This window comes from Cloeon dipterum, chromosome 4 (assembly GCF_949628265.1).
Source record: "Cloeon dipterum chromosome 4, ieCloDipt1.1, whole genome shotgun sequence".
Taxonomy (NCBI): domain Eukaryota; kingdom Metazoa; phylum Arthropoda; class Insecta; order Ephemeroptera; family Baetidae; genus Cloeon; species Cloeon dipterum.
Window position 1 is genome coordinate 25,518,835 of NC_088789.1, and position 22,086 is coordinate 25,540,920.

The 22,086-nt window shown below is 41.2% G+C and overlaps 3 protein-coding genes across 13 annotated transcripts in view; 1 reads left to right on the plus strand and 2 right to left on the minus strand.

Annotated features, from left to right (window-relative positions):
• The first annotated feature begins 1,162 nt into the window (after nucleotides 1-1,162).
• Nucleotides 1,163-5,396, plus strand: LOC135943108 (transmembrane protein 120 homolog). The gene is made up of 7 exons (XM_065489516.1): nucleotides 1,163-1,564; nucleotides 1,618-1,736; nucleotides 1,802-1,972; nucleotides 2,242-2,334; nucleotides 2,389-2,606; nucleotides 4,546-4,769; nucleotides 5,107-5,396. The coding sequence occupies exons 1-7, from the start codon at nucleotides 1,493-1,495 to the stop codon at nucleotides 5,257-5,259; spliced, it is 1,050 nt and encodes a 349-aa protein (XP_065345588.1). The 5' UTR covers nucleotides 1,163-1,492; the 3' UTR covers nucleotides 5,260-5,396.
• Nucleotides 5,397-5,430: 34 nt separating this feature from the next.
• LOC135943109 (uncharacterized) lies at nucleotides 5,431-6,567 on the minus strand. 2 transcript variants are annotated; one of them, XM_065489519.1, is made up of 5 exons: nucleotides 6,407-6,567; nucleotides 6,094-6,191; nucleotides 5,915-6,021; nucleotides 5,687-5,859; nucleotides 5,431-5,632 (listed from the first exon to the last, which is right to left on the minus strand). In XM_065489519.1, exons 1-5 carry the CDS (start codon nucleotides 6,449-6,451, stop codon nucleotides 5,618-5,620), a joined length of 438 nt encoding a protein of 145 aa, XP_065345591.1. In that variant the 5' UTR covers nucleotides 6,452-6,567; the 3' UTR covers nucleotides 5,431-5,617. The 2 variants fall into 2 exon arrangements, with proteins under 2 accessions (XP_065345591.1, XP_065345590.1); XM_065489518.1 differs by having other exon boundaries at nucleotides 5,915-6,191.
• A 1,156-nt stretch (nucleotides 6,568-7,723) lies between these two features.
• Nucleotides 7,724-22,086, minus strand: part of kmr (kramer) — an 82,068-nt gene continuing 67,705 nt past the window's right edge. For 7 of the 10 annotated variants that reach the window (XM_065490996.1, XM_065490987.1, XM_065490992.1 and 4 more), the window contains 12 exons: nucleotides 16,749-17,020; nucleotides 15,765-15,926; nucleotides 15,347-15,439; nucleotides 15,092-15,292; nucleotides 13,598-14,035; nucleotides 13,102-13,489; nucleotides 12,239-12,585; nucleotides 10,711-10,962; nucleotides 9,694-9,882; nucleotides 9,535-9,637; nucleotides 9,020-9,169; nucleotides 7,724-8,414 (listed from right to left, as the gene is read on the minus strand). In XM_065490996.1, the coding sequence (XP_065347068.1) occupies nucleotides 8,305-8,414; nucleotides 9,020-9,169; nucleotides 9,535-9,637; nucleotides 9,694-9,882; nucleotides 10,711-10,962; nucleotides 12,239-12,585; nucleotides 13,102-13,489; nucleotides 13,598-14,035; nucleotides 15,092-15,292; nucleotides 15,347-15,439; nucleotides 15,765-15,926; nucleotides 16,749-17,020 (2,705 nt within the window). In that variant the 3' untranslated portion in view covers nucleotides 7,724-8,304. Of the gene's footprint in view, nucleotides 8,415-8,674; nucleotides 8,735-9,019; nucleotides 9,170-9,534; nucleotides 9,638-9,693; nucleotides 9,883-10,710; nucleotides 10,963-12,238; nucleotides 12,586-13,101; nucleotides 13,490-13,597; nucleotides 14,036-15,091; nucleotides 15,293-15,346; nucleotides 15,440-15,764; nucleotides 15,927-16,748; nucleotides 17,021-22,086 lie in introns of all 10 variants that reach the window. The other 3 variants (XM_065490989.1, XM_065490991.1, XM_065490994.1) reach the window with 3 other exon arrangements.

Below are 22,086 nucleotides of genomic sequence, written 5' to 3' on the forward strand. Positions count from 1 at the left end.
ATCCACACAAATAAAACATTATTATTTCAGTTTTTGGGTCCGCCTCACAATCATTGTTGTCCTGATAATTTTGGTGGCCGCTGCAAGTGGTGCCACCGTTTACTTTTTGCTAGACAGGGGTGGTAAGTTTATTTAATTGTAAACAATTGAAGTAAATATGTATAATGAATCGATTATGTATTTTGCGGCGAACGAAATAGAGGTAATAACTGAACCCAATATTAATCAGACAACTGAATCCTCAACAACCACAACAACACCTAACAAACATGAAAGTCTTTACTGAAGAACAACTCTTCTTCCTAAGCTATGCAAACGTAATATCATTCTTGAAAAATTAATATGACTGTATTAAATTGAATGCTTTTTGCAGATGTGGTGCAGCAAAGAGTCTCCTAGCTACAAGAATTTCTTAAAAACGCATAGTACCAATCGATTCAGAGTGCAGGGAAGTCTTTCAAGCTCTGATAGATGCCATTATTGTAAATTAAATGTGGTACAAAATTGACTTTTATGTCACTAAAAACGTAAAAATCTTTTTCAATTCTAAATTATTTCTAAAATCAATATCTTTATTAAGCATTAAATTTACTCGTGCCGCCATTACCTAAAACTGAGTGAGATACTCGTTTATTTTGCATCGACTCTTCCGTATGTGAATGTTGAACCCATATTCCAATATCTAACAATAAATAATGATCAACAGCCCACCGCCTCGTGCTTTACGGTCGTCAGTGAATATACAATAAGCCGGGCTGAGAGAAAATTGGCTTAACCGCGCGTCTTCTCTTGGACCAATGTGGCGTGTCGAAGGGATTATAGCATGATTAGGAATGAACCAATCAGCGAGCAATCTGCTCCCACTCCTAACAGGTTAATAGCCAGTTAAATATAAACCCTTATCGCTCAGCCTATCCCGTAGCTGCACATACCAAGCAACAAGCTTGGTTGGATAACGTTCGACCATTTAAACCGGTTTTCCAATCAGTACCGGTAAAAAGGTTTAATGTTTTCCATTAAAATGCAGTAATTTATTGATTTTAAAACCAGTGAAATGAGTATTCAAGCTATTTTTTTAACTAATTCAATCTATAACGGTGTTTTAGACTTAAATTTAGGAAACGTTTGAGCGAATTTAAAAAAACCGGTTATTGCTATTTCGCACTCGCCCAAAAAGCATCTGTGCAAGTACATAAACGAAGAGAAAAACCTAAGCAGCATCATAAAGCAGGAGTTAAAGCCGTCGGCCCATCGCAATTTCGTCGAGTGGATCGATTTCTGGAGACACGTCAGTTCGGCGAGGTGACCGACCTTGCCGCGAGCCCGCCGAGCCGTTCGGCCAGCGATTCATGAGTGCGGTGGCGAGCCGAGTGAGACCGTTTGGCGCTCGTGCCGACCGCGCGGCCGCGTGAACGTTCACCGATCGAATTCGGCCTGCGGCCTGTCATCGTGGTAGCAACAGGTAGCCCGACCGAATGCCGACGACGCCGACATGGAACTGACCGACATCGACTCGTGCTTCAAGGACTGGGATGACCTCTCGGCCGAATTCAAGAACCTCGAGGTTGCGGTTTAATTTTGACCTTTCAACTTGAACTCTAGTGACATTGATCGCAGGTGCTGAACAAGCAGTACATCGCCAAACTCGAGGAGGTCGGCGAGCTGCAGGGAAAATGCGTGAAGGAGATCAGCCACCAGCGTTATCGCATGAGCGTCATGAAAAACAGCTTAAAAAAGTGATGATAAAGACCGCCGTGTGTTGTTTGCGTGTGTTTATTAATAGGGCTGACCTTTTTTACAGATTCGGCCAAGATCCTGGCTACCAATCTGCCGTGGAGCAGTTGGAGAAGAACATTCTGGTCAGAAAATCGCAGCTGTATGAAATGGAAGAGTCGCTGCCCAAGTCCAATGGCTTATATTTGACGATAATCCTCGGCAATGTCAATGTTTCTATTTTGAACAAAGAAAACAAGTAAGCCTAGCTATCAAAATGGCAACAAGCGCAGTCAAAATACTATAATCTATTTAAAGGCTATTTTAGTAATATTAAATTAGTAAACAAATTATTTCTGATAAATAGAAGGAAGTTTATGTTTAATTTTTCTGTCTAGACTTGCAAAATGTACTACTTGTTGATAAAACTTATATTTAATCTGGTAAAATACTTTTGAGGAAATTATTTTCATTAAAAAATGATTTTTTTAGGCACAAAAATCCTTAACATCAATCTTCTTGTTTCAGGTTAAAATATAAAGAAGAATATGAGAAATTTAAACTAGTTCTAAGTGTTATTGGCTTCTTTTTGTCCGTCATCAATCTGCTCGTAAATGTTAGGTAAGTTCATTCGGCTCCATTAAGTCCCAAATTTCCATCAACTGATTGATTCAGGGCTCTGGAGCTGGCATTTATTTTCCTGTTGGTCTGGTATTACTGCACGCTGACCATCCGAGAGAGCATCCTCAAGGTGAACGGCTCTCGAATTAAAGGCTGGTGGCGGACGCACCACTTCATCTCGACGGTGGCCGCTGGGGTTTTGCTCATTTGGCCCAACGTTGAGACTTGGTACCACTTCCGTACCCAGTTCATGTGGTTCAACGTCTACATCAGTAAGTTCTAATGGATTATAGTATATTAGTTTACACTGGTGTTTAGTGCCTTGTTAGTCAAACAGCTTTAATTATCTTTAAATGAATGAATACGTCAATACACATTGAATTGAATAACATATTCCCTATCTCAACGAGATATTGATTAAATTAATCATAGGTAGAGAGAGGTCTCAGCCGTGAGATTTAAGGTGGTGGCTGGCCGAACCGGCTTGGCCGTTTTTTTTTTGCCTGGAAGTGGCTGACATTATTTTAATCATGAAGTTTGATGGTGCTTAACGGCCGGAAGGTCTGCAAGACATTTTTTTCCTCCTGTACTTATTAATTTTTGACCCTTTTTCACCAACGGCTGGCGCAGCTTAGCCAGATTCACGGCTGCCCATATGACCCAAAATTGCCGGTTTGCGCGGCGCAGCGCGGCTGGCTGAGACCTCTAATCAATTTTCAATTCAATTCGTTTTATTTCTCCAAACATGTCATAATATTTAACAAATATTTAAAAGCTGGGAAAATCACATTAGGAGAAATAAGGCATTATTTCGTCCTAGTCCTGGTAAAATTGCGCAACTTTAAAAAACCTAACGCGAATTGTTGCAAGAAAAGGTCAACAATCAATTAGACAATGAAAATATGGGTGTTTTTGGAACGTTGCGCAATTTCACCGGGACCAGGACGATTTGTAGAGTTAGCAAACAACCCACTGAAACTCGTGAATAGTTTTCATTAATGAAAATGAACTAGTGATTATTTAAAAATAATATTTCTCAAACGTTATCGCATTTTCATAGAGATTGCGTGAAGTGGCCTTAATCTCTTTTGTAATATCATGCCTATTACATAACCTTTTTAGACAGAAAAAAAACCTTTCAGAATACTCAGCACTATAAATTTCGTAAAACGTGCAGTGAAATTCTTTTGGTTATCGAGAATTGTGAAAGCTCCTTTTTTCCTGGAGAATTTAAACTTGGCATGACACAAATTTAAATTTTTCACAAACTTGGATGACCAAAATATTCATTTGAATCGATTCCATTCCCTCTGGGTTGACAAATTAATGGATTTTGACAATTTTTAAGAATATTTTATAAACCTTAGTCTTGTTTGGAGCATGACCTTTTTTTTGGGGGGGGGGAGGGGAAAAATGTGTTGTGCGTCGTCAGGGTTGCATTTTGCTTACCACCCGGTTTTTTCACCACTGGTTTTTAACGATTTTCATTTCACTACTAAATTTTTACCAATTTCTTGCGCAAGAAATAAATTTATTCCATTTTTCCCCTGCGAAAATATAAAATTTGCTCAACTGGTTAAAATAGAAAAAAAGCTTTTTACCACTGCACTGTGCGTCATGCATTATTTGAAATTATTCTTAGAATTAGATAAAAAATTGAATTCAAATTAGTACTTATTATATTGTTATGTGGGAGAAGGAAATCACAGCCAATTTGTTGCTGTCTGCTGAACAGAGTGACAAAGTTTCCTGTTAAGTAATACATATGACCACAATACAGGCCACTGTTTATCAATAATTAATTGCTGATTACTTTCAATTGTCAAACTATTTCCTCTTTCTTCAGGAAATGAATAATGTTAATTTTACGGAATTTGAAAAGTAATTTCAAATAATCCCCATAAGACTTCCCGCTGTAACGCGCAAATATTTTGCCTCAAATGTGTTGATCTTTTAACAAGTTAAAGGTAAATGACCAGTAAAAACATTCAATCCAGCATCATTTTTGAGTTACGAAGCCAAACGTTAGTTTTGACCCTTTGGAGATTCGCACAGGGCTGGACTGGCCTGTCAGGCATTCAGGGTGTAGCGGGCAACGCTCGGTGCGCCCCTTTGATCCTGCTGAAGTTGCCCTTTCATGCCCCCAAAGCGTTAAACAAGCTAAAGTAATGACATTGATTAAAGAATGAAATTTCTGTCTTTTTTGCTCAGGTGTGGTGCAGTACCTTCAGTTCCGTTACCAGCAAGGTGTTCTCTACCGACTCCGTACCCTGGGCGAGCGGCACAACATGGACATCACCATCGAAGGCTTCCACTCGTGGATGTGGAAGGGACTCAGCTTCCTGCTGCCCTTCCTCTACATCGGCTACGCCTTCCAGGCTTACAACGCCTACGTTCTCTACTGCCTCAGCCAAATGCCAGGCGCTACCTGGCAGGTAAGAAAAAAATACAAATTTTTCTATGAAAGGTTAATCTCCCCCATTTATTGATTTTTTTTAACAAGACTCACTTGCTTAATTTTTAAAAAAATATAAGAGTTAAACTACTTTTTGTATTAATATTTTATTGAAAATTTAATGAAAGAGAAACTAATGTTTTGTTCCATGACATGTATGATCTTGGAAAAATTATCATTCTGTCTTATTGTTATTTTCCTATTTAACATCTTTAAAAAATAAAATAATTACTTAACTTTATTCCGTAATTTGGAATTTAAACGAAATTTTAAGGCACCATTTTGAATTTTCAAACTAAATCATCTTAAATCTGCAGGTACCAATGCTGAGCGTGCTGTTTTTCATCCTGTTCATGGGCAACCTGATCACGACCTCAATGGTCATTCCGCAGAAGTTGAAGGAGCGAACCAAGCTCCGTTACAGGTACAAGAGGAGCGGAAACAATCACAGGGAAGAGAAGAATGACTAAATTCGCTGTTAATTCGTCGATTCCAGTTTCATTTTCTCAAACAAAAATTTAATTATTTATGATAGAAAGTGCGTACTTACTTACTCACGTTGTAAGGGATTGGATTTTTATTAAATTAATATTTTGAATTTGCGCAATCTGGATTTTTAGTTCAATAACCCCACCGACTGATGCTTTTCAGGAGATTTATTTTCACATCATTTAATTAATACAGTTTTAACTGCCTACTTTCACTCCTAAAACACACACACGGGTATTTACATGCAGCTAAAATTAAAAGTGATCACTTCTCACGACTTAAGTCTTTGGCAGAACCGCTCGTCCGGGTTCTCAGTCAGCGCTGATCTTCAGCTTGTGATTAATCAACGAGCTCCTAAATTAAAACATTAGTGATCTTGATACAGACATTATTAAATTGATGCTGTACCTTGATAACCTCAGCCATAGCCCTAGCCTCTTCCAACATCTCGTCTTTAATCTTCATGTCGCTCTCCAGCGCTTTGATCTGCTCCTTCAGCAGTCTGTTCTCCTCGAGTGCTTTTTCCAAGGAAGCAGCCTTGTTCTTCGCCAACCTTTCCCAATAGTGCTCGCTCGGTGTGTCTGAGAATAAATTAATTATTTACTACCAGCGACAACCTGACTGTGAAATTGGTACCTTCAATCAGATCCTCGGCAGTCACACTTCCAGTCGCTTCAAACTGTGCGTTTGTCTGAGTGGAAATTTCCGTTGTACTTTTTGTTTCTGGCAATAACTTAAATTTCCTAGAAGGAAACAAATCAAAAGCCGCTTTAGGTTTGCAATTTTCTTGGTTAATCTCAATATTTTCGTCGCACTTTTTAGGGGAAGCCACCGCTTTCTGCTTGTTTGGGTTGAGGGTCGTCAATGATTTTTGTTGCAAAGGTGCACGTGACGGTGGAGTAGCAACCACGTCCTGAAATTGAAAAAAAAAACAGTTAACTATCGGTAAAGTTACAGTTTCTGCCGGGTTACACATCTCGCCAGTTCTTATGAGAATCCCATGTAAAAGTAGGGGTGGCGAAAACTGTAACTCGGCAGCGAAAACTAGCTTTCCATAGCTATGATGTACGAAAATTCTTGTCGTTATTTCAGATTGAGAAATCCTCTTGAAGCATGACAATCGCGTACCTTTTTGTCAGGATAGATGACGAACTTCTCAGCTGGAGTCCTCATTTCACTGCTAGCACGGTCAAATAGATTGTAGCAAACGTTTTAAAATCAGGAATAGCTTCTAAATACGATCCATGCACTCGCACTCGCTAGACTACAGCTGGTGTTGTGAGCTGTGAAGGTAAAAGCGCGGCAACCACGATTGGATCGTGACGCTGCGCCGTTAGTTTTTTAAGCACAGTGGTGGGGTGAACGTGCAGTGCAGGTTGCCTACTTCTGATTCTTGGTCCCGTGACATTGCTAACACTAAAAGAGACACGATTTTCTCTTATATTTCCATGTTTTCTCCGTTTACTCAAAGTTTAGAGCTTTTTTTGCTAAATTTACATAGTTCAAAACTGCTAGAATCCTGCTAATAACGCTATTTTATGTAAAATTATATATTTACTAACAATTATTAAAATATATATTGCCATCTTGGGTTTGAGGTTTGAGACATCAGTATTACAAAAAATGCACACCGCCGTTTGACTCGTCTCAACCTCCCCCCTTGATAGCTGAAGGGTTTGGGGGGTGATCACCCTATATCACACATACAGCAACCCCAATTTGCCTCTTTAGTTTCTACATCCGTCGTTACAATTAATATTGCGATGAAATTTCTGATTCTGCTGTTAAAAATTTTTTTATCGTAACAGTTTAATTTTTTTAATTATTATAGCTTTTAAAATTTTTAATCTTAACGTTTTCACTCTCTTTAAAGGATAAAAGGTGGTAGTTTTGGGGTAGATATTTGTTAATTTAAGGGATTTGTGAACAGTGAATAAGTTTGCTAGAAGTGCAGTATGACGCGATTTTGATCGCTTTTGCAATTCATAGGGTGGAAGAGGGGTGAGGGTTGAGCACCCTCAAAACCCTTTGGCTATGTAGGGGATGTTGAGACGAGTCTAACGGTGTGTAAGTTTTGTAATTCTGACCGTTATAGAACCTGAGATTTGGAAGTGACAATATTGCCATAAATGATAGATTGTGAAAAATATGGGTTTGGGCGTTCAATTTGTGTCTAACATAATTTATTTTTGAAGAGAAAATCATATTTGAGGACAGGTTGCATGCTAAACGGAATAAATTAGACGGTTTTAAATGGGTTTTATTCACTTTTTGAAGGTTTTGGCAGATTTATAAGATTTCTAGAGTGCTTTAACAGGCTTTCAGCTTACAATTTATTAAAGAAATATTCGATCGCCTAAAATTAAAAGCCATATAGATCAAAATTTTGATATTTTATCAATTTTGTTTTGTGCATGGGGTGAGGAATGAAATCAAAATCGAAGCTTAGAAAAAACGAGGCATGTTGCTTTTATTTCCATCTATATTTTCACATTTTTTACTTCAGCTCTTTTATATTGCCCCAAACATTGAATTATAGTCTATTTACAACCTCCCCGTAATATTTTTTCACATGATCACTTCTTTATTTCACAATACATTGGTAGAACAGTTTAAGATTTATAAATACACATGCATCGATTTCTTGAGTGTGTGTGTTTTTGTATAACAACAGTTTTTACGAGCTTTTAAAATTAATACAATGAAAACGATAGTAGATCCCGCGCAGGCAGGCACGCTTTTTGATCAATTAATAATTTATGGCCTATCTTTATTCGTACATATACGTTTTATACCATCTCATCAACTCTCTGCTTTATTTAAATACATAGCATGTCAACAAAAAACATATTTTTTAATTGACGTCTTTTAGTTGTGCGTTTTCAAGTGAGCAACTACTGCGTGTGTGTTTGTATATATGATTGTTTGTCCGTCTGTCTACTAAACTGATAATGAATGGCACGAGCAGGCACTTTGATGAACGAATCATCCGTTTTAGTAGCCCTTGATGGTGGTTTGTTCGGAACTCAGGAGAAAAAGTTGTCCCTCTGCTGGATGAGCGGCAGCTCCGAAATCGGCGACGAGTCGTCGTCCTCGGTGCTCGCGTCCTTGAACGGCGCGATTTCCAAGGCTCGAGCTGCAATTAGATTTTATTAAAAACCAAATCCAGCAGGAATCTCCCTGGACTGCTCTCAAGTTTAAGTTAAAAAAAAAATCAAAATGTGCTGGTATAGAGAGAAAAGAGCAGAAAAATTCAGCTGTGAAAAGCGACAAACAAAACTGCTTTTGCTGTGGGTTTTCCTCGGAATTCTAAAATGATACTTTGCTATTTCTAAAGCGCGAGGATTCGTCAAAGTGCTAAAAATTCGAGCATGCCGTGGCTAACTATATACATACCTGCGGAGGAAGGGTCGGCGGCGGCGGCTTCTCACATCCTGCCGTTGCCCTGAGAGGAGCCTACACAAACACACGCACAAAATACTGTCAGCAAGCAGGGCTACAGGTCACTTTGGCCAATCAGAGCCGCGATTCGAATGGAAATTATCAAATTTCTGGGATGGAATTTGGGGGAAAAAATCAAGAGCTGAGGTTGTGTAACTAAAATAAAAATCACAAACGAAAATTTCGTGCAGGAAAACGTGCTAGGCTAGAGAAAACTTGTTGATAAACCAACATACACAAGAACAAAAAAAATCTGCATGCAGATATTGTAAAAATACGTATTTGGGTTCGCCGCTTTACCTGCGACCATTTTGCTTTTCTCCTTCACTTGCTGCGCCAACAGTTGGTTCAGCTGCAGAATGTGTTCCCGCTGCTTCTTTTCCGCGGCCAGCTTGAGCTTCATGGTCGAGTTGACTTCCTCTCCGCTGCCTTCGTTAGTTGGAGATTGCGCTGGAAGCAAGAAAAATGGTCAGGCATTTTTTTATAAATATTAAAAAGAAAATTAATTAAATGAGCTATAAATCAGCGGGGTCCAGATGTGCGACAAAATTGGTTCGCACTGCGCAGATCCAAGATGGCGTCTGAATGAGGGAAACAAAAAGCTCTCTTTGGATTCTCGTACGAGTTTCTAGAGTATGTTTTTACGATTCAAAAGACACAATTAGAACAAGAAATGCCAATTACGTCACAATATTGACGAAAACTTGGATCTTTTCGCGCATTTTCACGTGACGCCATATCTGCGCGTCGCACGAATCTGGCTCCCGCTGCTATTTAAATAAATTTATAGCCAGATTTTCCTTTATGCAAAATACCTTGACTTTCTGAGGTAAGAGGAGTTGTTTCCGACAGCATCTTCCTGATGGACTCTGCCTTGCGCAGCCGCTGCAGCTGTTCCTCAGCGGACATTTCTGGCTCCTGCAAGGAATATTAATTTTAATCTTTTTAATTCAAAGGCATATACAAGAGCGTACCTTTTCTGGTACGTATCTCTCCGGGATCACGATTTTGTTGGGGGTGCCGAGGATGCTGTCGATGGTGGTTTCGTTGTACTTGAGTTCCCGCTGGCTCAGGGTGGAACGCACCACGTCTGGCGCGCCGGCTACCCTGCGCCTCAGGGCGCGTTCCATGTCCAGGTCGTCACGCGCCCTAGCACCTGAGCCCTGGAGATTGGAACCAAAGAGGCGTTTTAGAACAGGCAAATTCGTAACATTTAATGTTTAAAAAGAGAAGCAAAAAACTCGAAACAGAAGACAATAAAGAGAGCTGCAAAGGTTCAAGTATTACAAGAGAAGATGAGCATCACCATCTTTGTGAAAATATTACAAACAACAGAAACACACGTTTTCTCGATACACAAAAGCCAAACTTGAGTGAAGAGTGTGCAGAAACGACCAAATTACTGCCACATCTTGGGAAAGCTTTCCAACAATTTCAATAAAGCGTGTTAAAAAGAATGAGACATAATTTAAGCAGTTTTAGGTTTGAATAATCTTTCCCAAGCAAAACAAATCCTGATCGACGAATCCCTAAATTTTTAAAATAGGCCAAGCATTAGTCTCGTTTTTCCAGCAATTAAAAACGCCCTGGACAAAATTTTTTGGAGGGGCTAAAATTCTAAAAATGCCTAATTTACGTTGCAGAAAAAATCTGAAACTTTAAGCCTCTGTAAAAAATACAATTTTTATGAATTTTGGTCCAGAATTTTAAGGTGTGACATTTTGTAAAAAAACTGAGGTGTCCAAAATCTTCATGAAAAAATCCTGTGAAATTAATTGAAACGAAACTGCCCCAAATCGAGACGATTGCTTTGTTAGACCTATTGCTAAATGTGAGTGTTCAAGTCACCAAGGCACACACGCGACAAACGAGTTAGAGAGTACAAAAGTAAAAGAGAGAAAGAGAGTAATTATTGCATTAGTGAGTAACATAATTAGTTAGTGTCATGCAGAGGGTAGTGCAGAGTGTCGCGATTGCTGACGGGGGGCTACCATGTTGGAATCGGCCTTGCTCTGCTGGCCGCCGGTCACCGTGTGGTGCCGTCGCTTGGTTTTGGGCACCGTCCGCCGCCGGGTCATTTCCTGCACGATGGCCCTGGCCGCCTCGCTCTGGTACACGGGGGACACGGGGCCAGAGCTGGAGCTGCCCTCGAACACGCCCTCGTCCAGCAGCCGCGGGCTCTCCTCGGCGGCGCCGCCGAACAGCTGCGCGTGTGCCGACAGCGGCCGCTCGCCTTGCGGGCTCTGCGTTTTGCCAAGGGCCAAGGGTCAACATTTAGAAAATCACACACTCAAGAGTGCGAAACGAGAATTGATGGATGCGATATGTGATGTGTGAACATCGAATGACGATACTGATTGTGTCGAGCGCTGTCAAATTTAGACGCGATTATTATGTTTATTTGTAAAACATTTGGGATTTTAATTCAATTTTCAGCTTCATTTGACTCTGGTTTTAGAGGCACTTTTTTTCTTCGATTCTAGGACCAAATTAGATGTTTAAAATAACAAGTTCAAGGTCAGACCGTCTAAATTTCACAGCTCAAATTATTGTGCGGATGGAAACAGTTTTTTTCACACAATTTTTCTAACGAGGTTTTGATGTTTTACTCTTTGGCGAAATTATTGAATTCGTAAAGCTTTCTCTGGTGTGAATTAGTGGTGAAAATTTCGATTGGACGATTTTATGGATTTCTAGAAAATTTCAAAATTGATTTAAAGATATAGATTTTTCTCAGTTGAGCTTAAATTTGGTTTGCAGACTCAAATGAGAAAAATCGATCGATTGATAATTTTTGACGTTTCAAAATAAATTTAAAAAATTCCACAGGGAATAGTTCTAAACTTGGTAAGTTTTTAAAGGCTAATCTTGAAGCAAAACCCAATCATTTTTTGTGAAAGCTGACGAACAAATGTCCTGTTTTTTAATTGGTAGTGAGCTCAAAATAAAAAAATTTGACTGTTGATGAGCCTTAAGAAAAATGAATAAATTGATATTTCATTGTGATTTATTGAAAGCTGGCTTCGAAATTAAAATTTGAATGATTTATTGTGTTAAATCCCATTGGGATTTTTAACTGTCGGAGCTGCATACCTCGCTTACTTTGTAAAAACAAAAAAATTCCCCTATAATTAAATCTCTAAACTTGTTGGATGCTTCACAATTTCAATAATTTTGCCTAAAACGAAATCGTAGAATCCTATTGGAGTTTCCTTGTTTTATATACAGTTCAAAATAAAATCGGTAAATATATTAATTGGTATTGCAATTAAAAATAATGCAAATTTGATCATAGATGACATCTTGGTTAATTTAAAATCTAAATTTTCAGAAAAAATAGAAACAAATAACATCGAAATTCAGAAGGTAACCTTTCATGCAAAAGAAAAACACAAAAGAAATTTCATTCTTTATCAGAGAATGATTTTTAACTACTGAAAAAATGTATATTCTTCCTGAAACCCATGCAGACATTTCTTGCAGTATTGGCGGCCCTTAAATTTAAAAATTCTGACTCACCAGCGTCCTGTGCGCTCGCAGGGTGACGATGTCGCTGCGCGGGGAGAGGGCCCTGGACGGGGGCGGCGGAGGCTGCTTGCCAAAGCCGCGGGGCAGCGAAAGCGAACGCTGGAACACGTGCGGGTCAACTGGCTGCTGTTGTTGCTGCTCTTGCTGGGCCTGCAGCTCCATCAGCAGCGACAACTCGAGTGCGGTGGGCGGCGGCGGGTGGTCCTCCTCGCTCACGCGGCCCATCGACAGGTCCATCTCCATGCTCGGCCGCTGCTTCACCCTGTTGCGCCGTTCAGACTCGCGCTTCACGATTCTCACTGTTTTGATCTCAGCCTTTTCTGTCTTGGGAATGATGCCTGAGGATTAACAATAAAAGAAAATCATTTTAATAGAGGAATTTAATCACTGCTTAAATTTTAAGCAAAAAAATTCACCAATTTTCCGGAACAATGGAATTTTTGAAAATAATTTCGATACTTTATACTGTACGATGTAATTTTATAAGCCCTCAAACGTTGCTGTTGACGTTAAAATTATCAGAAAATTAAAAATATTGAATATTTCGGTATTTTCCAGACATTTGCCTTCGAAACTGGAAAAAACACGAAATTTTTCACCCTCGAGAAACCTCTTAAACGTTTTATTTTCTTCTTCTCCTAGTCACAAAATATATTAACGACCTACCGTTGGATTTGTGACGAGCAGAAGCGTTCAAGAGAGGTTTATCAAGGTTAACGAAATTCGTATTTTTGCAGTTTCAAAGGCAAAAACAAGGAAAACGCCACTGATAATTTTCCTAATCAAGGGTTTCAATTTTTACAAAAAGTTCCACCGAAAATAAATATTTTTTTCTAATTATTTTTCTTTCTCACCATAAAACCTCTTCATGCGGTCGTCAGCCTCGCTGATGTCCTGCGGCTCGTAGTAAGTGGTGGCTGAGCCATTGTACAAGGACGGGTCTTCCGGGGCAGGGGGCGGAGGCGGAGAGAGGTCGTCGGGGGTGAGGGGCTCCTTTCCGTTCATAGAATAGTCGAGGATCTCCGTATTGACGTAGAGTGGTGACATTGGCGACGCGACCGCCCTGTCTATCGAGTGCATCGAGTCGAGGTCCGTCTCCAACCACGTGGAGGACGGCCTCCGCGTCCTGGGGGTGGACGGCAACGAGGCCGGCGAGTGCGCTGGCGAGCTTGCTGGATGCATTTTGCCCCTCAGCTCTGGCGTTTGCGTCAGGCTGTGCCGTTTTTCTGTCAGTTGCCTTACCTGCGATTTAGATCAAAAATTAAATCGTGGAAAATTAATTAAATGGATTACAATTGCCATTGAAGTAAACAATTGTTTACTCAATTAAATGATTTATTTGGCACCAACCTGAAGGCTGAGGTCATGCCGTTGTCTCTGGAGGTCACCGACCAGATTCTGCACCCTGCGTAGCTCCAGTTCCAAGTCAACAGCCGTTGAGCCTTGGACCATCATCGTTGGCGTGGCGGACCTGCTCATCATCCTCTGGTTTTCCGCCTTCTGCCGCAGCATCATGATGTCGTGTTCTACCCTGGCGTTCTCCACGACGATGTCCTCCATTTTCTTGGAGTGCATGGCCAAAAGGTGTCTGACCCTGTTGAATTCCGTTTCCATGAGCCGCTTCTGCTGGTGATACAGTTCACCTTCGGCGACGGTGCATGTTGCTAGTTTGTGGCGTAGACCCCCCATGGCTCTTTGCAGAAGGGTTTTGTCTTGCTGCAGGTTCTGGAGGATCAGCGCCTGCTCTTGCAACTGCCGCTCAAGGTGATACAACTGCTGCATTTTCATCTAAAATGGACACGAAATTTTAGTTTTAAATATAAAAACATTTTTTTAAATAAATATAAAGTTTGAAAAATTGTTTGTTTTGAATTAAATATTTAAGAGCAAATTTCTCTGCAAGAAGCCGTTCACAAGTTAACAAAATAAATAAAAACAAAGAAAATTGCCTTTTGTCAGGGTTTTTAAATATGTTCTAACGCCCAAATCTCAAGTTCTAATGGTCAGATTTTCAAACAGAAAACACCACTAGACATTTCTCAACCTCCCCTAGAGATCCAAAGTAAACTAAGGGTGTCTACCACCCCTTTAACCCCAGTTTTTGCAGCCTAAAAACAAGATATTTTCACTTTTTTATTGTTTGTGCCTTAATGCACAACGGAATTGAATGTTTTCTAAGCATCAAATCTACAAAAACTGCACACTGTTCGACTCGTCATGACTTCTCCTAGATATCAGAAGCAGTCAAAGGGTGTTAAAAAAAAAGAATGCATTTTTCGCCGGGAAAAATCAAATGATGTGAAAAATTGAGTGAGTAAACAGTTAAAAGTGGCTCAAATTAAACCTGATTGTCGGGACACTCTTTGGCTTGAGCGACGACGATGCTGATGGCGTTGACCACGAAGACCGCCCATTTCTCCCATACCTGCTTTAATAATTTATCCAACACTTCTGGACACCAAAATCTGTGGTGCTGCAGAAAGGTTTACCACACTGATAAATCATTCCTATTTCTCACCCCTAGACGTACCAGGATCGGTTGTAATTAAAAAAAATTACCATTATAAGCAAAATTTAATCAATTTTACGCATTTTAAACATGACCAGAGGGTTGAGGTCATCTGAATTTCATTTAACGCCTCTAATCAAATATTGAGGATTTCTGTTTAGCTCTATATAATTATAAAAATGGCCATTCTGCTATTTCTCCCTCATTAAAATCAATTCAGAATTCAAGGGGTTAAAAAATAAATTTCATGTTCAATGTTGTCCAGGTACATTAATTGATTTATATTTGGCTCAATGCGATAGAATTTCTATTAAACAAGTCGTTAGAACATGAACCTGGAGTTCGGCATGCTCAGGTGGACTGAGCCTGTTCCACTCCATGATGCGCTGCTCGTACATGTTGAAGTCGAACCTCTGCATCGGCGGTGGCGTGATGGCAGCGCTTCTTGGCAGCGAGCTGATGGACGAGCCGCGGTACATGGAGCCCAGCTTGACCATGTTGTCCACCAGGGTCACCAGCGGCTTACCCTTCTCATGCTACAGAAAATCAACGGACCTTAGCAAGATGAGCAAAAGTGGCGGAGGGCGTACTTGTTTCTCAATCTCCTGCAAGTGCCTCTTGAGGTCCTCGAGGCGCCTCAAGTGTTCCGCCTTGCGCGCCGCGTCGAGCTCGGCCAGACGTGCCTGAAGGGTGAGAAAAAGAGGCCGATTAGTCGATCATATTGCTTTCGACCCGATCGAATTAGTGTAAGCAATTAGCCGCCGCGGCGATTTCACAAGCAAAACAGGGTTATTCTTGGTTAGATTCCAGCCGAAACCGCACCGCTTCTCAGCCTTGAGAGAGAGTTAAAACCGAGAGCGGCATAAAAACAGACCACAGGACGAAACGTTAGTATTTGTCCCCGACTTGCGTCAGCAACACACAGATTATTGCAAAGCCTCGTGTATCATTGTTATTCAAGTTGTTTTCCGAGCCCAGTGAACATATAGATGCACTCAAAATCAGCACCTGACTGAGGATTTCGGCTTGACACAACTCAGCCACCCGACTCAAAGAGGAGCTTTCCCTCCTCAGTTGGATCAGCAGCAGCACCAGCTCTTCGTGCGTGCGACCAAGCAACGCGCCGGCCGTCATTTTTCTGCTCAGCGGCGACATGCCAGCTTTAACCAACTGTCACAATACCACGAATTTTATTTAGACACAGCGATTAAAAAAAATTATGATCCAAATTTTCACAGTACAAATTGTCTTTTCAAGATGCCATAACTAGAGGAATAAATATTTAGATGAAATCATTGTATATATGCCCATTTTCAAACAATTATTAAAAAAGGAAAAGAGAATGGCAACTTTTTTAATTTTTTATTACTGGCAGTGCAATGTTGGTGAAATTTCTTATTTCATCGATATAGATTAATTATTTTCTATTTAACGACATCTTAAAATTGTTCACTTTTCCTTATTCCATTGATTCCCGTGCGGATAGAATTGGAATTTTAGCTACATTTTAAAATTAAAATGAGATCATAGAGCTCTTTGGCTCTGTCAATTATTTTTCATTTAATTTCGATTCCTCTCGTTGCAATCTATCCTCTGGTGAGTGAATTTTGAGGAAACATTCCCTAGATTGTGAATAAATCGGGATTTTACAATAAGGATACAATTATATTGATGCTCGCTGCATATACTAAAAAATTGAAACGGCACCCTGGGATTTTTTGAATAGTATTCCAAGTAAACGTTAAATGGATTTTTCACAAATTTTCCACAAAGCTAATTTTCTGCACCTGAACGAAAATGCTAATTCTACGCAAGGATACGGTGCTACAAGAAAAAGCAAGACCATTATTTCTAAAGTGATTCAGTGTCGGATACATCAAAAGTGAATTTTCAAACAGTTTTTCTAGCTACTGTGCAACCCTTAACATTTCTATATAAAATTGCAGACACGAAAACTCAAAAGGAAATTCAATAATAAATATTTCTCCTTACCGATCTGCGAGCCTGTTCCGTGTCTGAGATGGTGACGCCCTCGTCAGGGCCGAGCAGCCCTTGTGGGAGGGGCGAACTGGCAGCCGATGGGACCTTGGGCGAGGCCCCGCGGCTGCAGAGCCTCGCCCCAGCCCTAAACGCGGCGTGACTTGCGCTGACGGGGTCCTCCAGGTTCGTGAAGGCTGTTGGCTGCACGGTCATCGGCCGCTGCTGCTGCCGCTGGTGGCTGCGAACTGCTGGAATGCTTTCCTGAATCGACCCCGAACCTGAGCCTAAAATTTTAAATAGAATGCATTTTGTTAGAAAAAATTATCGATATTATTTTTTATGCCTATTTTAAAATTGATTTTAAAACATTTTGCTTTCCCAGGTTTTCAGGTACAGAGTAATTTTTTATCTTGTAGTTTTCTAGATATTTAAGCGATCTGTAAAAAAACATTTTGGTGTGGCCTTTTAACACTTCCCCCGGCGTCGGAGTAATAATAATGCTAAAGCCCAACTGTTTTTCCAGCACCCCTTTGGCCCAGCCAGCGCCTTGTTTAGATTGCGAAGAAGAAAAGGCGCCAGACGAGACGGCTTTTGGGCCCGAATCGGCGCCAGACGCGCACGCCAAGCGCGAAAAAAGCGGCGGCCAGTCGCAAATCCGACTGTAGATGCGAAATAAATGTGCACGGCTGATTATTTATGCGGCTAAACTTCCAGACGATGGAATTCTCGCGCGCGTCATACTCGAATCCGGTATTATTTGTCAGTGTCGTTCGCAGAAATATTGGCCGGATCACGAGCAGACAGCGAATGACCATTATACTTGCGCTTTTGCCAACGCTGATTGCTACATAAAAAAATAACGGGGTTAATGTTGCCCGAGAGAGCCTGCTTTTATTGAAATGATCTTTTTGCTAAATTGATTTTTACGAACGCGGAAAAAAAATTGTTATTCTATTTCCGTGAGTAAGTCACGGTACTGCTATTCTAGTATTCTAGTCCATCAAGATAAACAAAACGTCGCGAGGCGAACCCCTATTTTATCTCAGATTTCCACCGTTCTCATAATAAACTTATTAGTTCCGCCGCTCGAAACAATAATAATTACGAGGAGCGCACGTCCTGAATATTCAACGAGTCTTTAATTGACACCGGAGGCGATTACACACGCCAACGATGACATTTAAAGTCGGTGTCGCGTTACCAGTGGAGGAATGAAGCAACCCCTTCGGAAAACAGTGAAATAAAAAAACTCACACACGCCTACTCTTTGGCTTGCGTGACCATCAATAAGTCGGTCGTTTAAACAGCCTTATTTCCTCCGCAGCTCTGTTATAAAACTTTGATTTCCTGCCGGGCCAAACACCGAGTTTCACCCCCGTGAGTTTGGACGTGTACTTTTTTCACTCTGTTTGCAAGGGCAAGAGGGAAGTGGCGGCGGTGGCAGAGGGCCAAGAGAGCGACAAACCGCGTTATCACTCTTGGCGAGTTGTAAAGCCGCTCGGAGCAGCCCCCAATTTGTTGCGGGGATGATTTAATAAGCAAGCATGACACTTTATAGCGACAGTTTCAATCGAAAGACATTTTACAGGATCATTTCTCGTATTTTCTTTCAAAAATTAACTGTGTAGTTTTGTTAATTACAGCGGGGGCCAGATGTGCGATAAAATTGGTTCCCACTGCGCAGATCCAAGATGGCGTCTGAATGTGGGAATCAAAAAGCTCTCTTTGGATTGCCGTACAAGTGTCAAGAGTTTGTTTTTACGAGCCGAAAGACACAATTCGTAAAAATAATGCAAATTATGTCACCATGTTGACGAAAACTTTGGTTCTTTTCTCGCATTTTCACTTGACCGTTTTTTCGCCGCCATATCTGCGCGTCGCACGAATCTGGCCCCCGCTGGTTAATTATTCATCATTTAAAAAAACTGTTTGATTCTAGACAATTGTGATGCTTTTTGCACCTGTCAGCAGCTTTAGGGACAAATTACTGGCGTTTAAATCAAAGACCTCGGTGCATGGAGGCGGAAAGATGGCCAATTTGGGCCAAGCTCCTCTGCGGCCACTTTGACCCTATATGTTATTCAATCGGCGGTTTTATTAGCACCCAGAAACAGCTATCCAGTTAATGTCTTTGGGCCTTCAGTAAATTCAGATTAAAATTTTTTATTAGAGTTCTGTGAAATCAAATTAAACGTACAACAAGCTGAAGTATTTTCACAAATCAGCACCAGAAGGGGTTTGAATGTAACCCTGCGCACTCATTTGTGTTTTATTCAACGGAAGAGGGACGAGAGGGTTGATCCACTAAAGCGAGAACAAAAACGCCGGCTGTAGCGTGCAATCGAATAATTTGGCTCTTGACTCTCTTTCCACACCGGCACGTTGACCATTTTTCACGTCCCGCTTTGCTGATTTGCATTGAAATTGGTGGCACTGGCGCGCGTGCCGGTGCACAAAATTAACGAGCCTTTGAAATCAACCGGGTGGACTCTGCCGATATTCACTTTGAAACCGGAGCCGCGCCGCGCGCCGAGTAAATAAACGCGGTTCGGTTCTGAATATATTAAAGCCGAACACATTTCAAAATCGTGCGGACGCGGACAAAAGTTCGTGATGCGTCCACCTCCAAAAAGCCGGGCCTATCTCGAGTTTCATTTACCAAGCACTCGAGTGTAAAGAGAAAAGACGGCATTTTTGGCGCACACACAAAGAAGAAAAATAAAAGGGAGCTGCATCCCCCACTGAGAAGGGTGCAGGCCCGGAAGAGAGGGAAAGTCGGCAAAGAAAGCAGCAGCAACTCGTGATGCGGGAGCGAGGGAGCGGAGCAGGATGACTCAAAGAGTCAAGTGTAATGGAAAGACAAAATCAGCAATGAGAGGCAAAATATTTACACACACTCTGCTCATGTGTGAGAGAGAGAGGAGCAGCCGGCCCGAAACTAAAATCAATAACAATAGAGAGTGCGAAAGCGTGTTCGGTGATCGACTGCATTATAAATGTTGGTCGAAACCTGCTTTGCAGGTAAAAAACGCGGCTGGCAGCAGACATCTGCATCGGGAGTCGAAACTAGTTTATCGGGTGGCGACATTCCAAGAGATAAGTACTGTGCCAGGAAGAGTCGCGGCGAAAATCACGTTGCTGCTGCATTTTCTATCCGTGAGTGCGGTATAGCAAAATGCGGTCGCGAGAGTAAGTGTCCGCTAACCCACTTTGGCGGCTATCTGCATTTCCGAGAACACAACAGCGGCAGCACTCACGTGAGGACGACACGACTGCGACGGAATCTTCGTTCGTGTGTGAGAAACGGAGCGGCGTGGTGGAAAAATGCGCGATGCATACATTAAAACGAACGATTTACAGCTCTCTGTGCGCGCTGGGCAATTAGATAGACACGCGTTCGTTTCCTGGAAGCCGCCTGAGGATGCGCGCTTTGGACCTGATACCCGGTTGCTGTTGGAAACGCAAGTGCCAAGGGTCAAATTTCGCTCGGAAGCCCGGAATCGTTATTTACCAGCAGGAAACGCTGATTACGCGCTTTTCGGACCGTGTAAAAAATCCTTAATTAGGGGATTCTCTCGTGTTTCTAAATTCGTTCGGTAAACGACACCAATTATGGCACCAAAAATTATATTTGATGCAATTTTTATTGCGTCTAAAGTGCATTCTGAAATTTCAATGACGTAATTTTTGTGTTAGAGAATGTTGTTTGGATTCTGTTTTAGACTAAAGTTGAGAATTTTTTAGATTGGTTATTACAAAACTATTTTTTTCCTATTCGGACGGCAGTTAAAAAGTCGTCGAATTCAGGCTTCATAAATTATAAAACAGACTATTTCAACCACAAGCGATTAAAACTACTGTTAAACACGACTTGATTGCCAAATTGCGGCCATAAAACGACACAACTCTGAATAACATCTCGAACTTCTCTATAGCTGACCAACATAATCAGATTTATATCAAAAACGTATTTTTTTGCAGAGCCTGAATTGTACTTTAGAGCAGAAAAAATTATTTAAAATAGTGTCAAATTATGTCCTCCTAAAAGATGTTTAAACAAACTCTTTATTCCACTAAAATGATAATTTACGAAAAAACAAATGGTTTCAATTCTCAGAAGAAGGAATTGTTTTAGTTTTGTCTTGAATTCTGATGACAGGTTACATGGGCCTCTTTTAAATCTGCCAGAATTGCTGTTTTTCCAACTAAAAAATTGATAAAAACCACAGAATTTCCCTTTTGTGGCGCTGAACCACATGAAAACCAAAAAATCCGTGCTCAGAAAGGCCATTTTCATTCACGGATTTGGATTTGAGAGCGATGTGGGCCACAATAGGCTAAAGAGCTGCGTGAGCGGCGGGCCATTAATCGATCAAAACAAACGCTCCTTCCGGAGGGTGGCATTAATGAAACAAAACGGCAGCCCCCGGAGAGGTGCTGGGCGCCTACCTGGCCAGCAGCTAGCGCAAATCAGGGCTACCTGCCCGCCCATGGCTGCAGCTGATGTCGTCCGGCCGGAGATTGAGCTGCCACTGACTGACTTTACTACATACGCTGGCCGAGATGCGAGCGAGCGAGAGAAGAGTTATCGGCGGCGCGCACTCGCGCTGGATACGCTCTCGGCCGGGGGGAGCGGCGGCGGCGGCGGCGCGAGTGTGTACTACCGGGGGATGAAAGAGATGACGGGGGTCGGCCGACCACCGTTCGCTCGCTTGCTACTCGGTAGAGCAAAATCGATGGGTGCGCGTACACAAGAATGTGTGCGGAGACATTTATTACTAGTGTTGTGCATCGGCTCGCTCGCGGGGGGAGGCAAGCGGCTATTTTGCATAATCTAATTTCGCCCCTTTTCAATCTGGGGGTGTGAAAAACAGTGGTCAGAGTATACAAAAATTGAATTATATTTGATATTAAAAAATTAGAAGCTTAAGAAATGATTCATCTCATGAGTTTTTTTTTACCAGTTTTTTAAATATAATTTTAATTAAAATACAAAACATAAATTTTCAACAGCCCAAATCTAGAATTTCACTTATTAAATTCATTGAAATGTCCATAAAAAGCAGAAATAAAATTTATATCTTGTTCACGCCAATTTATTAAATTATTGAAAGACAAAAAATGTATCTCTCTCGTCATCATTATCTAGATTTGGACAATTTTACACTTCCCTCCATTAGGGGGTAGTGCTCTGTGTGATGGGTTTCGAAACCGACAAACACAGAATAATTTAATTTTGAGCACAACACCACAAAGTCCGCTGTTGGAGAGGCCTAGCTCTTTGTCGGCGGTCTTTGGGGAAATCTGCAATTCATGCCTAAAACGCATTACAAATTCATGGCATTTGAGA